Below are 27,996 nucleotides of genomic sequence, written 5' to 3' on the forward strand. Positions count from 1 at the left end.
TCCCCTCCACTGCTTTTGCAATGCAACGTGCATGTCAGCACTTCTTTTGACATAGGCTGTTGTGGGCCCTGAGGCTCAGATACCAGGATCCAGTCACTTCTCACCTCCCTTCCCCGCCCCTACTGGGGTTTGTCTCTGCATCTGTGAAGGGATACCCGGGCCTACCAAATGCTCCATGTGGCCTTCACAGATCCAATGGACTGGTCTCAGCGTCACCACCCCATGTTAGTGCTGACGGAGCCTGAACCTCCTCCACACGTGGCTCCCTGGGCAGAAGATGCCTCTCAGTGTCTGCCTGCCTCATCCAAAGTCCCCAGCTACAGAGACATCAAACTCTAGCGGAGAAGGATGCTTTCGGATGGAAAGGGAAATGGGTTGGAGTGAAACTGAAAGGAAGGCTCCCTTCCTGGCCCCGGGAAAGCCTGCAGACGGGCTAAGAGGGCAGACAACAGTCCAGGAGAAGGGAGATTTTTAGAAAGCTGGATGAGAAGGGACCCTGTGACCCACAGACTTTCATTTCTCCTAAATACCGGGTGACGTAGGCAGCCACAGGGCCAGTAAAAAGGGGAAGCCCAGGGTTTCTTAAGAAGCAGAAAAAGGGACAGAGGCTAAGCTGAGAGGAAGAGCCAGAGGGGACTAAAGGAGGAAGAGAAGCAGTCAGGCAAAAAGGAGTGTGTAGAGGAGGTGGCAGGGCCAGGGGAGTCATTGAGGCCCAGGTGTCATAAGAAAAGGAGACAACAATTGAGAAAAGGCAGTTAACCGGGGAGACTAGGAGGAAAGGGGGGCCGGGAGGATTAGGTAGTGGATCGAGCAGGATGATGGGGTAGGGTTGGGGGGGTAGACTAGGCCAGAGCAGAGGAAGGAAAGGAGACAGAAGCACAGGGGAGATGAACAAGAAGAACTGGGGAGGGGAAGGAGTGAGTGAAGAGTTCAAGTGGAGATAGAAACTAGGTAGCAAGGAGAGGGACCTGAGGGAAAAAGAGAGAAAGACAAGGGGTGAGAAAAGAGGGCGATCCAGGTTAGGGTAGAGTTAGGACAGAGGAGAGAGAGAGTCTGGGTCACGGAGACAGGAAGCCCAGGATGTCTGCCCCTCGCGAGGAAGAGCAACCAAGCAGGTCCGGAGAGCGACAACCACTGGTGGCCCGAGGCCCGCGGGGACCACGACGGTGGAGACGGACAGCTGCTGCTGCGGTGCTGCTAGTGCAGATGCTGGAACGCGCTGCCTTCTTTGGTGTTACCTCCAACCTCGTGCTCTACCTCAACAGCTTGAACTTCAATTGGGACGGCCAACAAGCATCACGGGCCACACTCCTCTTCCTAGGCGCCTCCTATCTGCTGGCTCCAGTGGGAGGCTGGCTGGCCGATGTGTACCTGGGACGCTTCCTCACTATCTCGCTCAGCCTGGTGCTCTATCTGGCTGCCTCTGGCTTGTTGCTCACCACCATCACCAATGATGGCCGCAGATCCTTCTGTGGAGAGATGCCCGAGTTGCCACTGGAACCTTCCTGCCCATCCTCAAGCTGCCAAGGCTCCTGGTCCAGCCCCTACTGTGCGACCACCCTCTACTTGGTGTTGCTGCTCCTGGCCCTGGCTGCCAGCTCCGTGAGGAGCAACCTCACCTCGTTCGGGGCTGACCAGGTGAGTGGTCAGAGGCATTGTGCCACGGAGGCCAAGGGAGATTGGAAATCCTGAGATGGAGGTTCTAGCCTCCAGAGGGACTTCAGACAAACTACTTCCCCTCTCAACATCAGTTTCCTTATATGAAAACAGATGGGCTGCTTGCTCTAGAAAGAGTCATGAGGACTCAGGAGGACTAGCCACAGGTCCCATGGCCCTCTGAGCCATGCCCCATGCCCCAGGCCCCAGGCCTATTGCCTTTTATTCTTTAAGACAGAGTCCCAATTTTCCCGGCTGGCCTCCAACTTGATTTGTGCCTGTGGAGAGCTATGGACTCCTGAACCTCCCATGGTGCTAGCTATCATGCCTGCCCCAGTGATGTGTGTGAGTTTGTGTCTGTCTGTCTTTCGTGTTTTAACATACACCTCTGTATGGTCTGGAATTCATTAAGGAGCCCAGGTTGGCCTTGCATTTGTGGCTATGCCCGTCTCAGACTCCTAGGTGCTAGGATCTCAAATGTGAGCCACCATGCCTAGTTCCTTTCCATGTTTTAATGTGATCCTCTTAACTATCCCCCAGCTGAGTAGTGTTGTAGCCCCTCAACTTATCTCAGATGTCAGAGAGCGGGTCCTGAGGGACGATGAAGCAGCTGAGTCTTGGGTCCTGGCTTGAGCCCTGTCTGAGTATGTCACTGGGACTTGCTGGTGCAGGAGCCAGCCAGCCTTTTCTCACCCAGAAACACCAGAGGCAGTGGGTAAATGACTGACAAAGTCTTGCCAGCATGGCTCCGTTTTGGTAGCTGTGCACAAATGGGATTGTTGATAATAAACACTAGGAAGGGATATTATTAAAACAACCACACACAGTGTGAATAATCACAGGTGGAATGCAGAAACACAAATAGACAGCCATGGGAAAGATGAGGTGTCCATAGAAGGGGGACAGGTGACAGTGGCAGTGTGTTCAGGCTACTGGGCGCTCTGTACTTCTCTCTCATTTACTTTGCCCTCCTCAAAAGCACTCACAAGGTAGACAGTTTTAAATGAGTTGTCTTCTGGCTGGCATCCACAATCCAGCGCCCCTACTGTGACCAGAGTCCTTATTAAGGATTTCCCATGATTTTTAATAGCACTTATTGTATTGCTTAAGTGTGTTTGTGTCTTTGCAAGTTTGTTTGTGTCTTTGCTTACATGTGCACACATGTGAGCAAATGCATAGGAGAGGCCACAGAAGGTGCCGGGTCCCTGGGAGCTTGAGTTACAGGTGTTTGTGAACAACCTGAGACCAGGAGATTCCCAATACTCACTGAAAGGAATGTTCCTTCTTCTATTAACTTTTACTCTTTGATTGGTATCCCACCTACTTACCCACTCCCAGCTGCCCTGAAACCCTGGTGTAGATAGGGATGACTGACTATTAACAGGGGCTAGTAGAGCCGGGTGGTGGTGGTGCACACCTTTAATCCCAGCACTTGAGAGGCAGAGGCAGGCGGATTTCTGAGTTTGAAGCCAGCCTGGTCTACAAAGTGAGTTCCAGGACAGCCAGGGCTATACAGAGAAACCCTGTCTCGAAAAAAACAAAACAAAACAAAACAAAACAAAACAAAACAAAAAAAACAAAAAACAAAACAAAACAAAACAAAAACCCAAAACCAAAACCAACCAAACAAACAAACAAAAACAAAAACAGGGGCTAATAGGCAAGTAATTGACCTACTCTATAAAACTGAATAAAAAAAAATGTATCGATATTGAATGTGATACCTGGAAGAGCAGGCTGGGAAGTAGCTGTTATGCTGCCTACAGTACAGGGTAATGATGTGTGAGTCTCCATTTGGTTAGAATGAGTCTCTTTGTGGGCATTCCAGGCATGTGATTTTGGGCCCCATGAAGGAAGACAGCTCAGATGGGGAGTGCACAGTTCTGAGAGGTTAGCACGAGCTGCTATATATAGAATTTTCTGTTGAGTAATATTAACTATGCAAATGAGAGTTATGCAAATCTAGGTAGTTCCTATTGATCAAAATTCAGCCCTGGTAGGGTTACAGGGCATGTCTGCCACTAGCAGTTGGGATTCCTAGACCACACTTGTGAATATTTTCTAAAGGCTACCATCTCTCTTTTCTGGCCTTTCATCAGTGGCTTTCCCACCATACTTCCAAGGGCCTCAACCACTGAGCATCTCTTCTTCCTTCTGGTGGAAGAGCTGGTTGCCCAGACAACAGATCACTGAGCCTTTGTAACATCCATGGTTTTACTCAGTAAGTCATCTCTTGAGCTCAGTTATTGTTATTTTAACAAAAAAACCACTATGTATAAGATAAATATTTATTTCTGTGTTGGCAACCTTCACAACAAATTCATTGTGCTGAAATTCTTGAACCTTGGCCTGTGAGAGGCTTCAAACCACACTCTGGGTTGAAGGGCTCCTTTCCCTTCCCACATCCCTGTAATCTTTGCTGTCTTTGTATCTCACCCCCTAGGACACTGTAGAGACACCTGACTGCCTTGAGGCAGCTTAGACTTCATTGGATTTGAGTTCTTTAGAGATGGCTCTACTCAGTGGAGAGATGGGTGGGGCCACAGGATTGGGTGTAGCCGAGCACTAGATAGGCTGCTGTAGCATTCAGGAGATTAAGTAGTCAGTCTAGGGACTTGGGGAGTAGGCACCATCTGGAAAAGAGCCATGCCTAGGAGCTGCGAGTTCAGCACACTTGCTGATTTCAGGAAGGGCCATCCATCATTCTCCACAAGGTATTCGCTTGCTCTAGAAGGCCTCATTTATATCCCGCATGGGCTGCCTGGCCTTTCTCTCCCAGCTACACTTGTCATGTGTACTTACTTCCAATTATTAATAAATGGAAGTAGCTGTTCATAATGGGGTGTATTCAACTTTCTGCTTGAAGGTCCAGGCAAGGATTCCCAGCAAGCAGACATGGCTGTGCCCCTCCTTCGTTCGCCAAGGGTACCTCATGGAATCCCCAAGGCATTGCAATTTTAAGCACATCTGTACGAGTTATAACTTTACATTTAGATAAGGAGAAAAACCATTCGTCTCTTCCTCAGCATTAACAGCTGGCGGAAAGCATGGGAGAATCCTCTTAGTGGAAATATGTATCCCATGCTTGGAAAGGGTAGAGGATAGGGAAGGATTCTGAGATTTGGTGGTTATTGAAATATGGCAGTTAGCCAGATCTGGTATGGCAGGCCTGTAATCCCAGCTACTTGGGAGGTTTGGAAAGGAGAATGGTAAATTCTCCACTAGTAAGTTCAAGAATAGTCTCTACTACTTAGTGAAAATGTGTTTCAAAATAAAAGTCAAAGAGGGCTGGGGGTTATATCTCAGTGGTAGAGCACATGTGTACCATGCCTGAGCCCCTAAACTAGACCTTCAGCATGGAAGCGAGAGGGTAAAGGGGTAAGACTACATGGTACAAAAACATGAGGACCCAAGGCGGGTCCTAGAAGCCCTGTAAAAAGCACAGTGTTACATTGACACATGCCTGTCATCCCAGTGCACACTCACACATAGATAAACCTCAGCACACGCATGCATATGCACACATGCATGCATGTGCATGTATGCACATACACATATGTACAAATACATAATGCATGCATACAACCTTAACATACTTGCACACATGTTCTCTCTCTCTCTCTCTCTCTCTCTCTCTCTCTCTCTCTCTCTCTCTCTCTCTCTCTCGATTCATTTAAGAAGTGACCCTCAGTTCTTAAGACTTTTTATAAATGCAGGAGCCTGGGCCTTTCTTCTGAGCTATTGAATCAAAATCTAGGGGTCATGGTCTGGGAATGCAGCCAATGCAGCTAGCCAGAGGCAGCAGGCCAGAGTGGGAGGATCTACTGTAGATTGACCTAAATCCTGGGGTGAGATCTGACCTTGCTAAGGGGTCTGTGAAAGATATTTTTTCATAAGGTCAGAGCCTGCTCAGAATGCTATACATTTAGAAGCACTTCCACCCACCTGCTCTGTTTGAACATGGATAGAAGGGAGGGAGGGACATCAGAGGGGCAAACTTCCACGCCATACTCAGGTTGCAACTCAAGCTGCAGATGAAATTCTTAATCAGTCTCAGTCTAATCTTTCAGTAGCCAGCATAGGTCACTTTTAATAGTGTGGAATGAACTGAGACTTTTTTGCTGATTATGAAAGCAATGCACAGTGTTTTTTGTTCAAAGACAAAGGAATAAATCGACCAGAAGTGAGTAGAATGGCTTTGAAGACAGTTGTTGTATGTCCTAGTTGGTGACAATAAAAAACCAATGGGTGTCATGAGCATATAAAAAACAGCTGGGTGAGAGTGTTTCAGTTGTTAACTGGCACTCAGGAAAAGAGTATAGTCACGGATGGGAGAGATTGCTCAGCAATTAGCATGCTCAGTGTGCAAGGATGAAGACCAGAGTCTGAATTCCCAGAAGCCACACAGACTGTCAAGTGGACTTGGTGGCCCACCTGCAATTTCAGCTTTGAAAAGCAGAAATAGAATCCCCAGAACAACCTGGCTAAAAAGACTTGCAATATTGGTGAACTCTGGGTTTGATTGAGACACCCTACCTCACTGAATAAGATGAACTAGCAAATTGAGGATGACTCCTGATAACAAGCCTCAGACCTCCATGTGCATGAGCACCCTCAGGATATGTGTACCTATGTACAAACAAACATGTGTGAACACATATGTATACCACATACATAAAAAAGTATATTCATTTTTCATTTAATGGATAATATATATTTAATGGACTATAGATACATACATATATATACATATACACACATATACACACACACATATATATATATATACACACACACACATATATATATGTGTATATATATATATATATGTAGAGAGAGAGAGATCAGAGAATAGCAATGTGCTTACTTGATGACCCCAGTAATGTATGATGTATGGGATGTATGTGTGCAGAGGACCCCCTGGGTCCTCCCTCACTCTCATTTCTGGCTGAATGGCAGGTGATGGATCTCGGGCGCGATGCCACCCGCCGCTTCTTCAACTGGTTCTATTGGAGCATCAACCTGGGTGCCATATTGTCCCTGTTGGTGGTGGCCTTCATCGAGCAGAACATCAGCTTCCTATGGGGCTACAGCATCATCGTGGGCCTCGTGGGCCTGGCATTCTTCATTTTTCTCTTTGCCACACCTGTCTTCATCACCAAGCCCCCAACAGGCAGCCAAGTGTCATCTATGCTGAAGCTTGCGTTCCAAAACTGCTGTCCCTGCCGGAGGCCCTCTTCCAGGTAACAATGGGCAAAAGTGCCTGCCAAGCACCACCCCGTGGGGCGGGGGCAAGTCCAACTTGTTTCTGGTTCAGCTTCGGGGCTGGCACTGAATGAAAAACTGCTCTGCAGTGGGTTGGAGCCACTGTGACTGAGGAGGGTGGTTAACCAGAAAGTGATGGGGGTGCCGGTGCTGATGTTGGTGGTGTATTACTGGTGATTCCTTAACTAGAGATCACAAGGGCAGAGCTGTGGGGACAGCCCAAGCAGTAAAGTGCTTGCTTTCCAAGTACTTTGAGAGCCTGAGTTCCAACCCCAGTACTGCCTCCCATCGCCAATGCCTGCCATGATGGCACAAACCTACAGTCTCAGCACTGGGGAGGTAGAGACAGGTGAGTCACTAGGACTTGCTGAACATCCATCCTAGCCTAATTCTTGAGCTGCAGGCCAATGAGATCATCTCAAAGAAGGCAGACAGCATCCCTGAAAATGAGACTCAAGCTTCCAACGCCATTCTCTGGCCCCTCCATGCACATGCAAACATTTGCACCTGTGTAAACACACACACACACACACACACACACACACACACACACACACCACACACACACATACACACACACACACACACAATGGCTTGAGAGATGTCTTACTTTATAAAGTGTTTGCTGCATAAGCATGAGGAGCTGAGTTTAGAACCCATGTGAAAAGCAAGGCATGGTCACAAGCATGCTTGTAATCCCAGCACTGGAGGGTGGAGATAGTGGAGACAGAGCATCACTGGTTTTCTGGTCAAGAGCCCAATTCAGTTTCAGTAAGAGAAACTATCTCAATCAGGTGACCTCTGGTCTCCATGTGTATGTGTGCTTCTCTCTCTCTCTCTCTCTCTCTCTCTCTCTCTCTCTCTCTCTCTCTCTCTCTCTCTCCTTCTCCCTCCCTCCCTCCTACCCTCCCACTCTCTTCTTCTCCCTCCCTCCCTCCTACCCTCCCACTCTCTCCTTCTGTCACACACAACTTTTAAAACATGTTAATAGGTGAGAAGGAATTAAGAAAGATACTCAGTGTCACCTCTAGCCTACACAGGAAAGTGCACACATAATGTAATTTCATTCTGTTGCTGTGACAAACACCATGATCAAAAGTAACTTAGAGAAACTGGGCAGTGATGGTGGGCAGGTCCTTAATCCCAACACTAAGGAGGCAGAGACAGGTAGATCTCTGTGAGTTAGAGGCCAGCCTGGTCTACAGAACGAGATCCAGGGTGGCCAAGGCTACATACACAAAGAAATCCTGTTTAGAGTAACAAAAGTGGAGGAGGGGGGACTTAGAGGAGGAAAGAGTTTATTTCAGCTTACAGGTTATAGCCCATTGCTCAAGAAAGTCAGGGCAGGAACTTGAAGCAGAAACCATGAAGGAATACTTCTCTCTCGCTTTCCCTGGTTCACTCGGGCTTTTTCTATACAAGGACCCCCTGCCCAGGGAATGGTGCTCACCACAGTGGGCTGGGGCATCCTACATCAATTAAAAATCAAAACAACTTCCCATAGATGTTCCTACAGGCCAATCTTATCTGGGCAACCTCACAGTTGAGACTCTCTTCTCAGGTGACTCTAAGCTGTGTGACAAAGTTGACAGTTAAGTTAACTAAGACACCTGTGTTCATGTACTGAACAACAGCACACATGCACATACACACACACATACACATACACACATGTATATACACACAAACACATATAAACAAATAAACATATATACACACATACACAAACACATACATACACATATAGATACATACACAAACAGATACACACACAAAAACAGACACACATATACACATACATACACAAATACACACACATACATGCACATACATACACACATACAAACACACTTGCACACTCAAACATTAAGTGAATACATTTTTTAAAGACTGGATGAAAAAGGCAGAAGTTGACTACCAAGCATTTCCATGGACACTTCTCTCAGGTGTGAGCTCCTGAGGGAGGAGCCATGCCAATTGCTTTCTGAATATTCTATTTCACTTGATAACAGGGCTGTTTAGTTTAGAATAACTAGATCAACTGTGGCTCCGCCTTTGACCTTTGCTCCTTGCCCTTTATCCTGAGAATACCCGAATTCTTTCTTGTCCAAGAACCTTGTGTCATCCTTTGAGATTCAAGAAAGGATAACACCTCTCTAAAGATTCAGATCATATCTCAAGAAACTTCCCTGTGGCCACCCTGTTATCTGCCTGTTCTGATTGTTACCAACAACCCACTGGCAGTGTTGATTTTTACTGCCAGTCCCATCCACACATCACCACTGCTGCCAAGACCATCAGTGCCCTCTGGCTTTCTTTTTTCCTCCTTAAAATTGTGCATGCCTGTGTGCGTGTGCATGTGTGTGTGTGTGTGTGTGTGTGTGTGTGTGTGTGTGTGTGTATGCATATGGAGATCATACTTGTGGGAACTGGTTCTCTCATACCATATGGAGCCCAGGGATCAAACACAGGTGGTGAGACTTGGTGGCAAGAGCCTTAACCTATTGAGCCATCTTGTTGTACCTCCAATTTCTTTTTGTAACTAGCTTACAAAATAGCAGGTTTCCTTCTGGCATTTTGATACATCCTAAGTTTTTGTTAACCCTTCCCTCTTCATCTCTCTGCCCCACTCCTCACATGCATTCTATCACCTTCCTAACCCTCCATTTAAGCCTCTTTTGTTCTCCTTTCCTGGTCCCCTTTCTGGTTTCCTAGCATCTAAACACAGTCACACATACATATACACATGTAGCAGTAGTTAGCAGCTGGGATCCACACACGAGAGAGACCAACCATACAGCATTTGCCTTTCTGAGCCTGGGTTACCTCACTTACTAGGATACTTTCTACTTCCACCCATTTCCCTCAGATTTTATAATTTCATTGTTCTTTAGAGCTGAATAAAATTTTGTTATGTACAGTTGACTACTTATGACAAGCAGATCTAGCTCTAACTCCTGGCTGGACCCAGCCCCAGCTGGGCTCTGTGGGATCTAGAGCAGAAGGATGCACCAGCCTTCCCCAGCCTGTTCCGTTGCTGGAGGTCCGTCAGTGAAGCCAAGGAGTCTGGTGGTTTAATTAGCTCTTACTGCTTCACAAACCCACCGCAACTAACTGACTCAAGTCCCAGCTTTTCTTCCTCTCTCAACTGCTGTGGGTAACTAGGGTTAGCGGGCTTGTCTTCTGCTGCTCTTGATATCAGCGGGTCATTTGGGAGCTTCAAAGGGCTGGATTCTAGAACATTCTCACATGGTGGGAATAGATGGTGAGGTCAGAGCTCAGCTGGGACTGCTGGTGAGAACCCCCGTTTCCCCTTCGTATGGGCCTCATCTGTTGTTTGCACTTCTTTGGCGATGGTGTCTGGGAGGATTCTAAGGAGGAATGTTCCAGACCATGGGAGGCTGAAGAAGCTGTGGGTCTTCTTAAGGCTTGCAGAGGCTTACACTTGCAAAGCATGGCATGATCCAAGCGTCGCAAAGCTAGCTTGGATTTGGCAAGAGAAACCCGCCATAGTGCTGGTAAGGAACAGCACAGAATGCTGGGAGGGGAGGGGGTGATGGCAGCTGTTCCTGAGGAAGACCAGCTGGACATTTTCCCTTTAGCATCTCAGAGGACAGCTCCGGACTTTCAGATGAGAAAGGTTCAGAAACCCTGAGGGCAAGGGGCAAAGGTTAGAGTGGTGGTCAGTCTCCTGGTAATGGTTCTTCCATCTCTGCCTCTCTGCTCTCTACCTCATTGTTAAGTCCACTGAGGATGGGCTTGGGGTCAGCAGCAAGGGAACTGGGGCACATCAAACCTGTGGCAGACTCTGAGTCAGGTGTGTACTGGGACTTTCATGGTTCTTGTAGTAAATGGATGCCATGGATGTGTGTGTGTGTGTGTGTGTGTGTGTGTGTGTGTGTGAGAGAGAGAGAGAGAGAGAGAGAGAGAGAGAGAGAGAGAGAGAGAAAATCGAAGACTGTTTTCCTCTGACCCTGGTTTTACCACCCTAATCCAAATGCTGTGTATAGCTTGAGAGAAGTATAAGTCTGAGACCGCCCATGAAAGCTTGGGTGGCATCGATTACCTTACTAGTGGGGGTGATGTTAAGGGTGATGGAACTGCTGCTAGGAGTGGCTGGGATTCGGGGGATTTGGGAGTTGGTCCTCTCCATTCACTGTATGGGCCCTGGGGATTAAACTCAGATTAAAGGCAAGTGCCTTTACCAGCTGAGCCGCCCTACCCCCATCCTCATCCCTCATGCAATGGCATCCTGGAAGGAAGATGGTGGAGGGAGAAACAATGGCCTTGGTTGTAGAGAGAGTTGAGTTGTGGCTGTCTCTTTTTTTCTCCATATTGCCTTAAAGGGACTCTGAAAGTGCCCACCTGTTGCCTGACCAGAGGTCTAACCAGCCTGGACCTTCTCCACAAGAAGATATGGCCAACTTCCAGGTGCTGGTGAAGATCCTGCCTGTGATGGTGACCCTTGTGCCTTATTGGATGGTATATTTCCAGGTAGTCACCTCTGCCTTCTGATCAGGGGCCTGGCACCCCAGCCCCCATGGGCTCAGTCTGTCTTAAAAGCCATAGCATTACTTCCCCAGGGTGATGGTGTGTGTGTGTGTGTGTGTGTGTGTGTGTGTGTGTGTGTGTGCAGGCATGTATGTATCCATGCATGTGCATGTGTGTACACAGACTTCATATGCAGAGTGCACATGTGTGGAATCAGGGCAGCAACCTAATCCACTCCTAACCCCCAAGTAACAAGGCCATTGCCACCTACACACTCTTCATTTGTAGAGAGCCTAAGATTCCTATCATAGGCTGCTAGTCTAGGGTGGCACAGACTGTCCCATGATACAGGAACATGGGCAAGATGTTCTTAACAGCTGTCAGGACATTGACATCCTTCTGCAGTGGTGGACAAGTGGCTGCTGACCCAAGGGACCCCAGAGCACCCCCCCAGTATGGTCCTCTGCCAGGAAGTCTCCTAGAATCCCAGCACTCTAGGGCAGCTAGACTGGCAATGTCTGGTAGAGTGAGAGTTGAGGGCACCAAACCTGCTCCTTCCAGCAACTGTTTCCAAAGCCCTGTGGCAGATCAGTACCTCTCCACTGGCTGTGTTAACCTTCAGCACTCAGCTTGTCTTCATTGTTGGACGACAACTTCCAGTGGAGGCAGCCATGTCATTATGTTCCCCATTTCAGTAAACACTTGCCCATACCCACCCTGTGTGAGACCTGGAGACAAACAGGAAGAGCAGGTGAGTGGCTGCAGCTAGGTCTGAGATCATCTGTGGGTACTGCCCATAGCCTAAGAACATCAGAAGTCTCCATGCCCAAGGCTGCCTCTCAATGAGAAGTAGGCTGAAGGTGCCTTTCCCTGATAAGGAGAAGGACCAGCTGGCTAGGGCTGTGGCTAAGGAATGTCTATCCTGAAGCATCCTGGAGCCAGAGGTTCAGGGACCAGCTCCACCCCAACCTGTCTCCATTTCTCCACAGATGCAGTCCACCTATGTCCTACAAGGTCTCCACCTCCATATCCCCAACATCTTCAGGACCAACCCTAACATCTCTTTGTTGCTGAGATCAGATAGCAGTAACTACAGGGTAAGAGAGTAAGTGCTTGGCCAGCCCTAGCCAGGCCAGGGTTGTGAGAATTTTCATCCTGTGTGAATAGGAGGAAATGAAGCTGGCTGCACCCCACCCCACCTCAGCCCTCAGTGAGGCAGCATGCTTAGAACACAAGAAAAGCCCCTGCGGGGGTGGTGGTGGTGGTGATGGGGTGGTGTGCAACACCAAGTCCCCCCTCTCAGCAAGATCAGCTGCCCACAGAACTCAGGCCAGGTGTCTCCCAACGCCATTGTTCACTGTGAATTTTGCACCCCCAGTTCACTGCCTTTTCTCCTATTTCCCTGAGACCCTTTCCATGTTGTGCTCAGGATGTAAAGTTGTGTCCAGGAAGAACTTCTTTGCCTTCGTTGATATAATCCTGTCCCCCTGCTCACCACAACTGAGAAGTTCCATGGGTGTTGGTGTTGGGACAGGACCACTAGCCCTTGGTTACTTAGGGATATTGTCCAGCCCAGAGCTCTTTCTGCTCAGCTAGCCCAACTATCCTGGTCCTCTCCCCCCAGATCCCAGAAGCCTGGCTCCTACTGGCCAATGTTGCGGTGATCCTGATTCTGATCCCTGTCAAGGATCACTTGATTGATCCTCTGCTGCTGCGGTGCAAGCTGCTGCCCTCATCTCTGCAGAAAATGGCCCTGGGCATGTTCTTTGGGTTCACCTCCATCATTGTGGCAGGTGCGTGATGCATCATGTTCATTCAGACCTTGAGAGGTCCTGCCCTCGAGACACATAGTATAAGAGAGTGAAAGTCCCTGGATGGTGCACACTGGTGGCCCTCAGCACCCAGAAGTACCAGGATTTCAAGGCCAACCTGGGCTACCTGAGACTGTCTGACAACAAAAAAATTATAAAGCTAAGTGAACACTGCCTTGTTGATCATGGACAACACAAACGGAATTCTTTTATGCCTCTGCTCTTTAAAATATTTTGTCTTATGCCATCGTCCAGCATTCTATCCCCAGGGACTTTAGTGCTTCTTGGGTAAGGGGATGGAGTCTCCGCAAGGTTAGATGACTTGACCAGGGTTGCAAAACAAGCCAATGGAAGGGCCAGGATTGGAATACAAGTCCAATCTGATTGTGATTCATTCACCAGGGCAAAGGTGTCCCCCAAGCACCGAAGGGGAGAAGATGATAAAATCTAGGTTGGAAACATGGCCATGATACCTAACCTTGCCCTAGAGAAGCCATGTGATCTTATGGAAAATAGCCCAGCTTGAAAACCAGATGTACTGGGACTAAGATTCAGTTCTAACTGATTATCACCTGTGTGATTCTGGGCGGATTGCTCAACCTAAGTTTCATTTTCTTCATTTGCAAAGAATGTCATAACAGCCTGGATTAATAACTCCTACGAAATACAAGACCTCGCTGAGATTCCTAGCAGCTAAGGTGGCAGGGTGGGGTGTTGGAACTCAAGCTCTAAACTGCCTGGGGTGGTCTGATGTTCTCTTGCTCCCCACCCCACAATCCCTTAGGAGTCCTGGAGAAAGAACGCTTACAGTACATTGCTGCCAACCAGACAGTGCCTCAGCTGATTGGGAAGGACTTATACTACGCAGCGCCACTGTCTATCTGGTGGCAGATCCCCCAGTACCTGCTCATCGGGATCAGTGAGATTTTTGCCAGCATCCCAGGTACACTGGATTCCCTCCCCGGTTCTTACGCTGGTTCTGGGCTCTGCTTGGGTGTTACCTCCAAACCAGGAGGGAACCATGGGCACAGCACTGTGGCTTCTGTATGGAAGTGGGCAGTGGTTTTGAATGAGGGAGGTCTGCATCTGTTCCAGTGAGGTTCCAGTGAGGCTTGAGCCAGCTCTACAGCAGACCCTGTGGAGTTGGAGGTTAAAAGGCACTTTCCATAGATTCCCACGTGCTGGGGACTGTCGGCCTTCTGCCTTTGCCCCTTTCCTCAATAATCCCCTGGCTTGGGGGCTGCTCCCTTCGGGAAATGAGGACTATATCTTGCTCTCTCTCTCTCTCTGTGTATACACACACACACTCCTAATCCTGTTCCAACCTGGTCAGGGAGCCAGGACTGTAAGCAGTGGGTAGGCTCTTCCACTAGGCCCTGGTGGAAATTTTACGTTTTGATGATAAAACTGTGAACTTACAAAAAGGCACAACCAGTGCCGGCCTGGGGACTGTAGAGTGTGGCTGGGTTGTGGGTAAGGCAGGGAGGGACAAGACGGGCTCCTGGAAAAGCTGAACTCAGCAAGTGTGGGAAGGATCATAATGCAATGATAACTGCATGGGCCAGGAGCATGGTTATGGAGGGAGGGGGATGGCACTGGAGAGGAAAGCGCGAGGAGCAGAGTCACATGGGTCCAGTGGTTGAGCCTGCATAGGGACACTTCCAGCCATGTGTGGGTAATGAGGTCAGGGTCCAGGAAAAATGGGGCAGAAAGGGAGCCTCCATTTGGAACCTGTTTTAGAGGCTGGATGGAAATGGTTTTGGTGATGGTGTGGAAGGAAGGTGGGCACAGGTGAGGGAGAAGCTGAAGAAGCTGCTGCCTCCGCTGTAGCCTGTCCCCATCACTGGGGGACCCAGGAGCTCTGGGTTGTGTTTATGGAATCCAGGGTGAGTGCTTTATCAGGTGTGGGTGAGCAGGGCAGATACTGTGCATCACGTTAGGTCCGCCGGCATCCAAAGGAATCAGAGAGAGGCTTGGAAGAATGGGATTCCCCACACTTGGCCCCATCTCTGCTCACCCTGAAGTTCAAGTCCCTTCCCTGTCTCTCCCACAGGTCTGGAGTTCGCTTACTCAGAAGCCCCACGCTCCATGCAGGGTGCAATTATGGGCATCTTCTTCTGCCTTTCGGGGGTAGGCTCACTGCTAGGCTCTGGCTTGGTGGCCCTACTGTCCTTTCCTGGGGGATGGATGTACTGCCCCAAGGATTTCGGTGAGTAAGAGGGGACCCTCTCCAGAGAAGACAGGATTGGAGGGAGCCTTAGGGATGGGAAGAACAGCCATGCTTTAGACTCAGTGGCCCTCAGAGGCACCTTGCTTCCTGATGTTTGCTTCAAGCCTTCAAATAGAGGAATGGGAGACATACCAAGAAACACTTGGGGCATTAAGATACTAGAGGGCTCTCTCCCCAGCATTCTTAGGCCACGCCAGTTGGAGTGTGACTTTAGCTACTAACCCATCGAGCCTCTCCCCACCCACATGCCAGCCCTCCTGTCCCCAGGGAACATCAACAACTGTCAGATGGACCGTTACTTTTTCCTGCTGGCCGGCATTGAGGCTGTCACAGCCATCCTGTTTCTCTGGATTGCTGGGCGCTACGAGAGGACTCGCCAGGACCCAGCCTCCCAGAGCTCGTCCAGCAGGGTCAGGGGCTAATGGTCTCCACCCACCCTGACAGAGAGTGTCACAGCAGTACCAGCTATGCCCATTCTTTTCTCATTTATTCTGTACCCAACAGTAGAATGAAGTGGTTCCCATAAATAAGGGGCATGCGCCCTCCCTCTTGACCATAGTCCATGACAAGGGGTGGGGGTGAAAGGGGCCTGGGATGGGGTCCCTGAGGGGACCCAGCAGGGGACTCTGATCAACAAGCACCAGAGGATGAGCATGAGGGTCAGGCAAGACCAATAGCCAGCGATCCCATTGGTCCCAGTGCCTGAGCTGGTGGGCCAAGCTGCCCCTGGCAGGCCAGGGAGTGGTCAGGAGCTGCCCCGGATCCTCTCCATGTAGTTTCGAAGCTCCTCTGGGTCCTTCAGCCCCATGTCCTCGCACACCCAGCGGATGTCCTCCTCGCCTGCCACCAGGATGGACTGTACAGCGGGGGCCCCTACAGGCTCCTCAGGCGGCTGGGCTGGGGGTGCTGGTGCAAATGTCACAAACTCGACTCGCTTCCGACGTCCCCCGGCTTCTTTGCGGGCCAGGGTGCTCGAGGAGCCAGCAGGGCTCTCTGAAGCACTGGGGGCCATGGTTGAGGCATCCCCTCCTGCTCCACTTTCACAAGGGCAGCCCCCCTCCCCCTTGGGTGGACCCGAGGAAGAACATCGGTCCAGCTGCCGACTCAGTTCCTCCTGATTGGTGCCCAGCCAGACCCAGTTATGTGGCTGAGGGGAGGCAGGGTCTGTAGCGCTGTCTGGAGGCTCTTTGCGCTGGTAGCGCAACACAAAGACCACACCATTGACCAGGAAGATGAGGATGGCCAAACAGAAGATGCCCAGAAGAGCATACATCCCCAGCTCTAGGTCGGTGACACGCTGAGGGGCAGGCACCATCTCTTCCTCATCTTCCTCCTCTTCTTTGGCCTCATTTTCTTCCTTCCCAGCTTCTTCCTCTGCCCGCTCAAACTTGCCCCTAATACCCACATGGCCCCCCATATCACCTGCTACCTGCCGCTTTCCCTCCACCGTGGCTTCTGTGAACGGTGAGGTCCGGACAGGGCTGGATGGGAGGGCAGGAGCTGGTGTGGGCAAAGGGGGCAGCCCCAGCCAGGCGGTGCCTGATGCCAGGGGAACGCGATGGCGGCCCCGGCGGCAGGGTTCCGGTGGGTGCAGAGCCACGTGTAGGGGCAGCCCTTCGGCACCCACGCCACTCACCACCACACCAAGCTGGGCTCCCTGCTCTTCGGCTGGCAGAACAGCACTGGGCTCCTCAGCTGAGACCGACAGCCCCAGGTCATTGCGGTCGTAGAGCTCGGCTGGGGCCAAAGTGTGGTCAGAGAAGGACAGCCACAGGGAGAGGGCCACCTCCTGCAGGGCACACGGACACAAGCAGAGACACGCGAGGGCACGCACGCATGCACACACAGAACACTCCCACAGTGACAGGCCACACGGAAGAAAGAGCACGGAGGAAAGAGAGACACAGGCGAATGGACAAAACACAGGGAGAGAGGGGACGCGTGTCAATCACCTGTCTGCCACTCAGCCCAGGGGTCTGAGTCCTCAGGAACACCTAATGAACCTCCCAACGCCATACTCCAGCCAGCCACTGCTTCATCACTTCCAGCCAGAGACCTCACTACCTCACAGGGAAGTAGTCTTCATTTGGAAAACCCCAGAGCAAGCGGTCCACATACCAGGACCCACTTCCTCCCATCCTTCTCCTCCATCACCCCCCATCTATGGCATCAGACCATGCTCTCTCACCCCCGGCCATCACCTGCTTTGGGGCTGGAAGAGCAGACTGGGCCCAGCATGTAGCTGTGACCTCTCCAGGGTGGGACATGCCCCGGCTCAGGGACAGTGAGATGCCCATCACCGGCTGTACTCGCAGATCCAGCACTGAGACCTTGTCGTCTGTCACAGCCAGTGCCTGCTCCCCCAGGATGGCGTCAGACAGCGGGGAACGAACCTAAGAGTGGAAAGCGACTGAAAGTGAGGAGGTCTTCCCCACACAGTCTCCCCTAAAGGACCCTGTTTTGGCATCACCATCTCTACACTAACACACACTCCAATCCATACCAGAGGACAGTGTCCTTTTTCCGGAGGCCTGGTCCCCACACACCTATACTATACCCTAGCCCTTCACACCTATAGCATTTCCTACAGTTATCTCCATTCTCATTTAGTCCCCTATGCTCCGACTGCCCACCTATTCTCCCTGGCCACAGTAAGCCCCTTCTGCAGCCTTCACACCTAACCATGAACAGTCTGGGGACACCAGTACCCTGTGGGAAGGGGACAAAGTCTTGCTCTTTGGCGTCCCCTGTGGCGGCTCACCTCGATAGAGGTGACTCCAGGCTCCCGTCCCACTAGGATGCGGCCACCTTCCAAGGAGGCTATACGAGGATCTTGCACATGGGCATGGGCTGCCACGAGGTGACTCACATCCAGCAACCAGTCAGGACCGAGTAGGTGGGTGAGGCGACGGCCACCGTCCAGCGGGTGAGCCGCAAAGGGCACCAAGAAGCGCACACCAGCTCTCTGGTACTGCAGGCGGCAGCCACGGGAGCGCCGCTCCACCTCCTCAGCAGCAGCCTCAGGCTCCAGCTGCCTGCGGGGAGGGGCGTCAGTGAGGGCCCCGCCCACTGGAGAGACCACTCCTTCCCCAAGACTCCAAACTCCGGGCAGGCCCGCCAGCCACCTATCTAGAGGTTCTAAATGGAAGCTTAATGCCGTTGCTCCAGCCTCAGCTTGCACAAATGATAAAATAGCTACAGTAACAAGACTGGTGTATGCCTCTTGTTCTTTAAACTCTGCCCTGAATACTCTCCTTTCTAGGTGCTGAGTCTTTCTGCTCAGGTCAGTGATGCCCAGATCCTCGTCCAGACTAATGAAATGTGCCAGTCTATTCAGTTGGCTGCTGCTGTTTCTGTATACCTCTGGAGTGGGACGGTGACAAGGCAGTGGGGTAACAACTCAGTTTCTACAGGGCCTAGGAGCTACATTCCTTACAGTACACCTCATCCTTGCTCTTGGGTTCTGATGAGCCTCCCCACTGCCCACTGTGATGGATTTCTATGGAGCTTGGAGCCATTCAAGCCTTTGAATAGTGAACACTCTCAGGGATGGAATGTAGAACTGAAGAAAGATGGACAGAAAACCAAGCAAAAAGAATTCCTATGTGTTACAGCAGACTGGGAAGCAGGGGGAGAGAAGTATGGAGGTTGCCAGGTTACACTACAGTGGCCAGGGTTCTGACAGTCAAAGGTAGGGTGAGAGCTAATATTGTCAACTTGACAAAAATCTAGAATCATCTAGGAGACAAATCTCTGGGCATGACAGCAAGGTAGCTTTTTAATCAGGGTGACTGAGGTGGGAAGATGCACCCTAACTATGGGCAGTACCATCTCATCAGCTGGGGTCCCACTACTGAGTAAGAAGTTCAGACTGGGATGAGCACCAGCATCCATCCATCCATCCATCCATCCATCCATCCACTTCCCTGCTTCCTGACTTGAATGCAGTGTGGCCTGTCCAGCTGTCTCAACTCCTGCCACTATGACTAGCCCATCACGATGGGCTATACTTTGAACTGTGAGCCAAAATAAACCCCGTGTTCCTTCTTTTTCTCTTGTCAAGTATTTTGTCATGGCAACACGGAAAGTAATTAATACGGGCTGGATGGGCAGAAGGCATTGCAAGTAGCGAGCAGTGTTTCAGACCCCAGCCCGGGTCCACGGAAGTGTCTGCTGTGTACCTTTAGTCCCAGAAGGAATTCACTAAGCCCTGTGTCCTATGGGCTCCTGCAGGCAGGTCTGTACTCACCCTTCTGCGGAGCCTGGGACCCTCCAGCCTCGGATTTGTTCCAGAGTGGTGTCAGTCAGCTCAATGCGCAAGGGCAGGAGTGGGGCCCATACAGTTAGCTTCAGTGAGGCCCGAAGTCGGCGCCACCAGAAGTCCACCCTCACCCCCTTGGCACCCCGGCTCTCCTGGCCAGCCACAAACACAGCATCACAGGCCTCAGATACCTATGGCAAGGCAGAGATGTATGGAGACACAAATGACAGGCACTGACACAGCATCACCTACTCAGCCATAAGCGGGGCTACAAAATTCAAATTCAGCTCTGATATCATAAATACATGTTGTGTGGTGGTCTGGATGGGGCGGGGCGGGGGGGGCTCACTGCTCTTAGCTTAAAGTATTTTGCTGTACTACCAAAATCCACTCCAGGGGCATTACTGTAGGTTCCCCTAGGGATGAGCTGGGCCATTTGCATGCAACATACATGCTAGCAGGGTCCTCCTAGCAGGGTCTGGGTTGAATTTACAACTTTAGCTCCTCGGTGCCAATCTCAGATATTGGTGCTGGAGGCACCTAACAGCCAACTGTAGCTGTAGCTAAGTACTTGAAGGCAGAGGGGCTAGACAGACCCACCTATCCTCCCAGAAGCCCCCAAGGTGCTGTCACTACTGCCTGGGATCTGGGCCAATGCTTCCTCACTGGGACCTCGAGACAGAGGAAGCTGTCTACCCTCTTAACCCCCTCCCCCCAGTTCATTACAACAGTGCTTATTATTATTGATTCATCATATTATAACAGCAGTAACTGCTGATACTTCAGTTCTTGCTCTCACTGGGTACCATCTTAGGTATTTTTAATTCTTACAGCAACGTAATAATATGTGAGGAGTGGAGAGGCTGGAGGCTCAGAGTGGTTAGGACACTTGCACGTGACCACACAGCTAGTATCAAAGATGGGCTGTGATGATTAATGCTGTCAGCTTGACAAGACCCAGACCTCCCTAGGAGACAAATCTGGAGACATGTCTGTGAGGGAATTCCACGACTGAGCTCAGTGAGCACCAGGATTCATCTCTCTGCCTCCTGACTCCGGTGCAGTGGGAGCCTCCAGCTCCTCCACTCTTCTTCCCGGCCGTAACGGACCGAACTACAGAACATCCCTTCCTTCCTTCCTTCCTTCCTTCCTTCCTTCCTTAGCTGCTTTTGCCAGGCATTTTGTCTCAGCATTGAGAAAAGTAACTAACACAGGTCTCCCCCAAAACCTCCCCAACTCCAAAGCACATGCAGTCTTCCAGCTTAGCTCCCTGGCCAGGGCCAAGATGGACGACTGGACAATAAATGTAAGAATAAGCTTAAGTCTGGGCAGTGGTGGTGCAGGCCTTTAATTCCAGCACTTGAGAGGCAGAGGCAGGAGGATCTCTCTGAGTTCAAGGCCAGCTTGGTCTACAGAGTGAGTTCAGGGACAGTCAGGACTACACAGAGAAATCCTGTCTTGAAAAATCAAAATAATAATAATAATAATGATGATGATGATAATAAAGCTTAGGGCTAAGCTTTCAGTTCCCACTCTACTCTAGAGACGATGATTGGGGGAAGTGGGGGCATGGGGAGATTGACATCCTGTCCCTGCCCGTGAGGTCTGGGGTTGAGAAGCTGTTCCCTTGGAGACGTACTGCAGTAAGGAGCAAAGTTATTTTGTTCAGCTGTGCAGACTCACAGAGACAAGCAGTGCACTCACCTGCAGGACCTGTGTATTGGCTGACTCACAGCCAATGTGCTCTGTCACCTCCTCCAAGGCTCCCCCACTGTCCACAGTGACGAGCCGCACAGGGATACGCTGGGGCACTCCAGTCAATGGAGCTGTGTTCACCAGCTCCTCAGCCTGAGGGTATAAGGGGCATTTAATTCCAGGGCTCTCACCTCCTGGGGTTCCTGGGACCAGGCTTCCAGCGGGGCTGAGCACAAAGAGTAGGCTCTTACCTTGGCCAGAGGGATGAGGGCTCTGATGTCCCGCTCAGACACCAGGATCTCCCACACCATTTTGTCCTTCTCTGCTTCGGGGGCCTGACCTGGGTACTCTAGCTGCCACGTGACAGGGCGAGTGACTGCCACACCCCCACCAGTGCTATTCTCCACTGCAAAGTCCACCCACAGGAACTCGGACAGTTCAAGGGGGCTGCTGGCAGAAGAGAGATGAGCTGAGTGTTCGCCAGCTACCCACTGCGTTCATGAGCAGGCTTTACAATTATCCCCATTTGACTGTCAAGAAAGCCAAGGCACAGAAGTGATGTGAATCCCCCAAGATCACAGTGGAAAGTGACAGAGCCTAAGCCTGAATCCTGGCTACAGAGCCCAACTTGGCCTCCAGGCCCCTTTGAACATCCTCAGAACCACTAATCTATGTCCCCAAATGATCCATCAGATCCCCAACCTATTCCCCAACACTCCAGGGCTAGAACTCTTCAGGCACCTGGAATCTGGCCCTGCAGGCCCAGCACGGTGACAGGTGATCAGGCTGGTGTGGTGCTTTGAGCCCTTGAATCGGTCTAACTTAGCAGTCCAGAGGGTGGGTTGGGCTGGGCGGGCAGCTGTCACCTGCAGCCCTTTCTTCACCTTAATCCTGCAAAGAGGGTACAGGTTGTTGGTCAAGATAGAGACTGAGCTGCCGGTTGCTTTAGGAAGACAAATGAGGAACCAGAGATATCACCCCCATGTCTGGCCTCCCCAGTTCTAACTAGAATCTCCTTTTATTCCTCCCAGAAGGACCCCAATTCAAGACAGGTCACATATTTCTCTGCCTACCCCAAAGCCACTTACAACTCTCTACTGCCCACAAGTTGAAGCCCAGGTATGGTGTTCCAGAGCCTCCAGGTCCTGACTCAGCCTCAATAGGTGTAGTGACATCTCTTTATACATTCTGGGTTTGGGCCACACCAAGAGTCATCTCTCCCTAGCCCAACTCACATTCATGTCCCCAGGCCTTTGCCCAGGCTATACCCACAGCCTAATCTAACTTTCTTCCTAAATACTATTTCTTGGAGGTAGGAGATGATTTTTCCTTACTCTGCCCAAGTCCTCAGGGTTTATCATAGCTTCACCTGAGCACCCCACTCCCACGCTGTCTGATCTAATTCATCTCGTCCAGTCCTTGGTACAGATGGGGGCGTGGCCTTGTACACTTCTGTGCAACAATTCCAGTGTGAAGACACAGGACTTGTACTGAAAGATCTGTGGAGCCAGTGGATGGCAGAGACTGAGTAGGCCTGAGAGGTAGGTAGGGAGTCATGTGGGGTGAAACTCCCACAGACCCACAAATGTAGAGGGGAAGTTACACTACACATCTTTGCCAGCTTCACTGGGTAGGACAGAGGATGCTTGGGAGTAGCTTCCTATAGAAAAGGGTAACAGAATGGATGTCTTTGATGGGAAGGAGTGGGCTTTGTCCAAAGCCCCCACCCTCAGCAAGAGTGGCAAGCAGGAGAAACTCAAGCCATACCCATCTTAACATCGTTTGAGCATAACCCAGCACTGGACACTACACTTCTCAGGCTCCAAGCCTCTCCTGCCTCCTCTACTCCAGGACATAAAGTCCCAGGGAGGCTTTCTACTTCTGGACTGTACCCAGCACAGTATCTTGCAACAAACTACTTAGGACTTTTATGCAGAACTCACTGTTGGTGGAGACCCAGAGCTCTTGCAAGACCACAGGAAAACTAGAAACTCACTGTCTTCCTACTTAAGCCCCTATTACCTCTTCCACCCACAGGGGCCTGGTACTCACCGTAGAGTAAGAAGGCTCGCAGTGAAGTTGTGTCGAAGCAGAAGGGTGGCAGTGAAGAGCTGGCCAGGCCTCATTGGCACATCAGGTGCACGCAAAGTGACTGCTTCATCCAGAGGTACCTCCTGGTACTGTGGGGGGTCCTCGGGGTGCAGCTCCACACCACCCACTGGGAGAGCCTGCTCCCTGGGTTCCTCCTCTGTGCCAAGGCCACAGCCCCCAGGGCCCTCGCCTGCAGGCTCCAGCGTGTAGGCCAGTTCGGCCCTTGTGGTGGCACTTTGGGAGAACCAGTGAGAGGGGAATTGCAGTTCCACCACACAGGCACCCAGAGATGGCTGCAAGCACAAAAGAGAGCAAAGGCTGTGGTTGGCCCTGAGAAGGGTGGGAAGGAGACTTGCTCCCATTAGCAGAAAAACCTATGGAAGGCAGAACCAAGGATGTCTCCTGGGACCCACCAGATCTGGGTCTCAGACTACTCTACTCTGTAGGTCCCTCTTCTTGAATAGACTCAGAGCAAAATGGGATAATCTTTACCACATCCCAGGACTTGCCTAGAGCTCAGAATATCAAGAACAAGAAACAGTTCTTGGGGCTGGAGAGATGGCTCAGCAGTTTAAGAGCACTGACTGCTCTTCCAGAGCTCCTGAGTTCAATTCCCAGCAGTCACATGGTGGTTCACAACCATCTGTAATGGGATCTGATGCCCTCTTCTGGTTTGTCTGAAGGCAGCTACAGTGTACTCATATAAAATAAATGAAATATTAAAAAGAAAGAAAAAAGAAAAGAAAGGAACAGCTCTTTCCAGTGGGTATTTGAGCCCAACTGCACAATAATGGAAACAGAACCCACAAAAGTTCTGTCACCACACACAAAGGTTAATGACTCTGTGATAGCGACTCTGACAGTTGCCTCATTTCTTTCTTCTCCAGTTCCCTATAGGTGGGAATTTAGACATTATGTGCCCTAAAACCATGCATCATGGACTGAAATCTTCAAGGAGCCCTCTCCTAGGGCAATCGGGAACCAAAACAGAGCCAGGTGGCGATGACCTAGTCTCTCAGACTGTGGTAGGGTCCTTTCCTTTAGACCCTGGCACCACACCTGCATGATGCAGCAACAGAAACAACCCACTCACCTGGAAGCGGCAGGCTTGGTGGGCAGTGCCTGCAGGGTGTGTGGCATGTAGTCGGGCACAGGGCAAGCTGCCAGGTCCTGGTGGCCAATCCTGCCCTTTGAGGTGGAAGAGGACACGGGCATAGGGTTCTGCTGGAGTCACTGCTGCTTCCACGGAAACAGCCCGCACATCCCAAGGGACAGGCCGCCGGTGGGGCTCGGTGACCCTAGGAGGGACCACCTGGAAAAGGGCAAACATGCTCATCAGTAGGATCGAGTGGAGAGGCAGATAACACCATAGCCAGGTCTGGGAAGGTGGGATTTCAGGCTTCTAATCTCGGTGTAGCAGGAGATTAGAGGCCTCAGTCTTTCTATGTAGAGAATGGGGAAAAGCTGTCTATGGCCACATCACCCTAATGTGCCCAATCCCTTGTTGGTACTTAGATAGGAGAATGAGAAGAGCCCAGAACCCCATGACTCTGATTTGCCTGGGAGTTCCTGGGCCCTATCCTTACCTGCTGAGTGGCAAAAGGTGGGTAGGAGGCCCGGAGAAGTGGCTGTGCCCTGGGCCAGGGCTGCATGAGCAGGAAAGTCTCAGAGCGGGAGGCCAGGGAAGAGTTGGCAGGTGGGTAATGGCCCACCTGCTGCACACGAAAATGCTCAGGGGCATCTAGGAGTTCCAGGGCCACTGGCAGGTAGATGGGGTCCAGGGTATCATGGTTACTGCTAACTGAAGAGGAATAAGGAAAGATGTCAGACAGCTACAGAATTCGCAGAGGTTGAACTGGGTGGGCTTCATTCTCAGTGTGGGGCTGGGGAGGAGGGGGCAAAGTGGACCACAAATGTACCATCTCCCAGATGTACAGAAATCATCCCATTTCACAGACGAGGTGACTGAGGTACTGAGAGCCTCTCAAAAGCAGTCAGAGTTGGAGAGTCAGGGATCGGATGGAAACTTCCCAGCTATTCCTTCTACCTTACCCAGAACTTCTCTCTCTCTCCAGCAGAGCCTTGTCAACAGCTCCCCTACATATCCCTGCCTCAGATAGGGCATTTGGAGGACACAGTTCCTCCTGCATTGGGAACTACTCAGTAAAAGACAGTTCCCAGTTGAGCTTTGTAGAAATGGAGTCTCTTTTTGCCGTGTCTGTGTCCTTTCGTGGACATGGCTGGTCACCCCTTCCAAGTCCAATTACTGTCATGGCACACCCACATCAAATTTCCAAACTTGACCCATCCTGGGGATCAAGCCCTAGTCCTAGCTAGGGATTGGGGTTCAGCAATGAGACTTGGGAAGGGTACCAAATAGGTCTGTGCAGCAACTGGCACTCCCTAAGGGTGGGAACAAGAACCAGAGGAGATGGAATTTTTGTTCATAAAAAGCACAAAGGTCCACTATGGCTCTATTGATTTGTACTATCACCCCCAAAGAGTAACAATGTTTAAAGCACTTAACCCCACACAGATTCAATTTTACATGTAGTAAGTCTTTCAGTTCTCACACAGTTCTGTGGATTAGATTCTATTACTACAAATTCCACTTAATGGACGTAGAAAATGATGTATGAGGCTTCTCCAACCTGCAGTGGACCTGAGAGGCCAGTCAGGACCTCACCACCTAGCTACCCAGTCGTTCCATCCAGGGCAACCCCAGCATGCCATGTGGGCTTCACACTGTGCCCCCACCCTCCTTCAGGGTCAAGAGTACACCCTGCCCCCTCAAGGAAGCCTTCTGTGGTCATTCAGCCCCTTGCTAGACACCTTGTTCCGGCTCTGCTTGCTGCTACTGCTTTTCTAAGATGGGGAACAATCCTCCCATTTCTCCAGAGTACCTGGAACCCCAAGTGCAGTCCATGGGCTTGGCTCTGCTGCTTCTCCTGTATTATGTGAACCCCAGGCTCTGTCTTACTCATTCTGTAATTCCCATGACTCTCCCTGAAGAGGTTTGGGGGATAAGGGGAGAGATCTGACTTTATGCCCTAGCTCTACTCCATGAAAGATGGGCCAGTCACCAGCATCTTGGAGCCTGGGTTTTCTTCCTCACTGGTACAAGGGGTGGGAGTATTTCGTAACCCGGTGAGCAGGAGAGGGTTTTGGAAGCTTGGTGTAGATCATACTGGAAGTGAGATTGTTAGTGAGCCAAATGACAAAGCTTTCCTTCCCTCACTGTGGAGGGGTTATTAGGACTCCCACTGGTTCTGCAGGGTGTGGAGCAGGTACCTGAAAGAAGTTCCAGAACCAGCTCTCTCAGCCCCACAGCTGAGCTGGGACGGCGGGGCTTTTCTCTAGAGTACCGCCCCCCCCCCCGCGCGCGCGCCCGCGTATCCCTAAGGGTAACAAGTGAGTGACTGTTGTTGGTCCTTAGGGTGGCTCCGGTCCACCTTCTAATTCAATGTTTCCATAATTACAAGATGCTCAGTAGCCTGACTCCCACGGACTTCCATGGTCTCCCATCACGGAGAATCCAGCCCTCTTGATGGGGGCAGAAGGGTAGAGACTACTTCACCATCCTCCCAATTCCCATAACATCTTCCACCTTTCAGCCCCAGCTCATGGCAGGCACGCGGTAGCTGCTGCCCCTTTCGTACTCAGTGATGGGTGCACCCACAAGGGCTCGGAAAGGCAAGGCTGGGACTCTCCCAGAAGACTCCAAGGTTGGAGATCTCCTTGGAACAGGGAGAGAGGGGGAGGGGGGAGAGAGAGAGAGAGAGAGAGAGAGAGAGAGAGAGAGAGAGAGAGAGAGAGAGAGAGAGAGAGAGAGAGAGAGAGAGAGAGAGAGAGAGAGAGAGAGAAGCATATCTCTCGGGTCTCAGGCAAAGAGCCTGTTTTGCATTCCTGTGACTAACCAGCGGGTTTCTGGGGACTAGAACTACAGGTTAGGAAGAGGTGGTGCACCGGGAAGCAGGGCAGCCGGGTTTGATGTCGCGGCTGGAGAGGGGTTCGCAGAGGAGTTGGGACCGGGCTGGTGAAGATGGGAGTGAGAAGACTTTAGGAGCATCTAGGTGGTGCACAGAGAAGAAAGCCAAAGGGCTGTTGGCTGGGAACCGGTTTCCCAAGGTTAGACCTCTCCAGGGCATCGCTCTAGGTTTAGTTCTAGAGTCCAGAGGCTTGGGGGCATCACTGACGAGTGGCCTCGGACGGGCAGGGCCAGGTCACCCCTCCCCTCCCCTCCCTTCCCTCTGACCTCTCACGACTTCCAGGGCGAGAGCCACCAGGAGGCAGAACCAGGCACCGTAGGGCCCCCGAGGGGCCGCAGCCTTGCGTTCAGTCATCGAGGCGCACTCCTTCCCACCAAAGGAGGGTAACCGGCGCGCGGCTCAGGTGGCTGCGATCTGTCCCCACATCTCCCGCGCCCGCTCCGCGCCAGCCGCTGTTGCCAGCTAGTTCCCCGCGCCGCCAGCCCGCGGCTGCAGTTCCCAGACAAT

The 27,996-nt window shown here is 51.2% G+C and overlaps 2 protein-coding genes across 3 annotated transcripts; one reads left to right on the top strand and one right to left on the bottom strand.

Annotated features, from left to right (window-relative positions):
* The first annotated feature begins 615 nt into the window (after window positions 1-615).
* Window positions 616-16,006, top strand: Slc15a3 (solute carrier family 15 member 3). Its single transcript, XM_021151860.1, has 8 exons — window positions 616-1,638; window positions 6,616-6,899; window positions 11,268-11,415; window positions 12,402-12,509; window positions 13,037-13,205; window positions 14,008-14,166; window positions 15,277-15,432; window positions 15,721-16,006. The coding sequence occupies exons 1-8, from the start codon at window positions 1,081-1,083 to the stop codon at window positions 15,873-15,875; spliced, it is 1,737 nt and encodes a 578-aa protein (XP_021007519.1). The 5' UTR covers window positions 616-1,080; the 3' UTR covers window positions 15,876-16,006.
* Tmem132a (transmembrane protein 132A) lies at window positions 15,920-27,996 on the bottom strand. 2 transcript variants are annotated; one of them, XM_021151859.1, is made up of 11 exons: window positions 27,756-27,996; window positions 25,087-25,301; window positions 24,594-24,812; window positions 23,462-23,793; window positions 22,151-22,300; window positions 21,661-21,856; window positions 21,419-21,562; window positions 19,703-19,905; window positions 18,215-18,488; window positions 17,655-17,846; window positions 15,920-17,242 (listed from the first exon to the last, which is right to left on the bottom strand). In XM_021151859.1, exons 1-11 carry the CDS (start codon window positions 27,841-27,843, stop codon window positions 16,199-16,201), a joined length of 3,057 nt encoding a protein of 1,018 aa, XP_021007518.1. In that variant the 5' UTR covers window positions 27,844-27,996; the 3' UTR covers window positions 15,920-16,198. The 2 variants fall into 2 exon arrangements, with proteins under 2 accessions (XP_021007518.1, XP_029328683.1); XM_029472823.1 differs by having other exon boundaries at window positions 21,661-21,859; window positions 27,756-27,995.

This window comes from Mus caroli, chromosome 19 (assembly GCF_900094665.2).
Source record: "Mus caroli chromosome 19, CAROLI_EIJ_v1.1, whole genome shotgun sequence".
NCBI classification, from domain to species: Eukaryota; Metazoa; Chordata; class Mammalia; order Rodentia; family Muridae; genus Mus; species Mus caroli.

What these genes read in the sequence shown, in the direction of transcription:
- Tmem132a (XM_029472823.1), bottom strand. Translation starts at nt 27,843, where the DNA reads ATGACTGAACGCAAGGCTGCGGCCCCTCGGGGGCCCTACGGTGCCTGG. An exon ending in CGCCCTGGAAGTCGTGAGAG is followed by an intron (nt 25,302 to 27,755) that starts GTCAGAGGGAAG and finishes ATTCCTCTTCAG; the next exon opens with TTAGCAGTAACCATGATACC. An exon ending in CACCTTTTGCCACTCAGCAG is followed by an intron (nt 24,813 to 25,086) that starts GTAAGGATAGGG and finishes GCCCTTTTCCAG; the next exon opens with GTGGTCCCTCCTAGGGTCAC.
- Slc15a3 (XM_021151860.1), top strand. Translation starts at nt 1,081, where the DNA reads ATGTCTGCCCCTCGCGAGGAAGAGCAACCAAGCAGGTCCGGAGAGCGA. An exon ending in CCTCGTTCGGGGCTGACCAG is followed by an intron (nt 1,639 to 6,615) that starts GTGAGTGGTCAG and finishes GCTGAATGGCAG; the next exon opens with GTGATGGATCTCGGGCGCGA. An exon ending in ATTGGATGGTATATTTCCAG is followed by an intron (nt 11,416 to 12,401) that starts GTAGTCACCTCT and finishes ATTTCTCCACAG; the next exon opens with ATGCAGTCCACCTATGTCCT.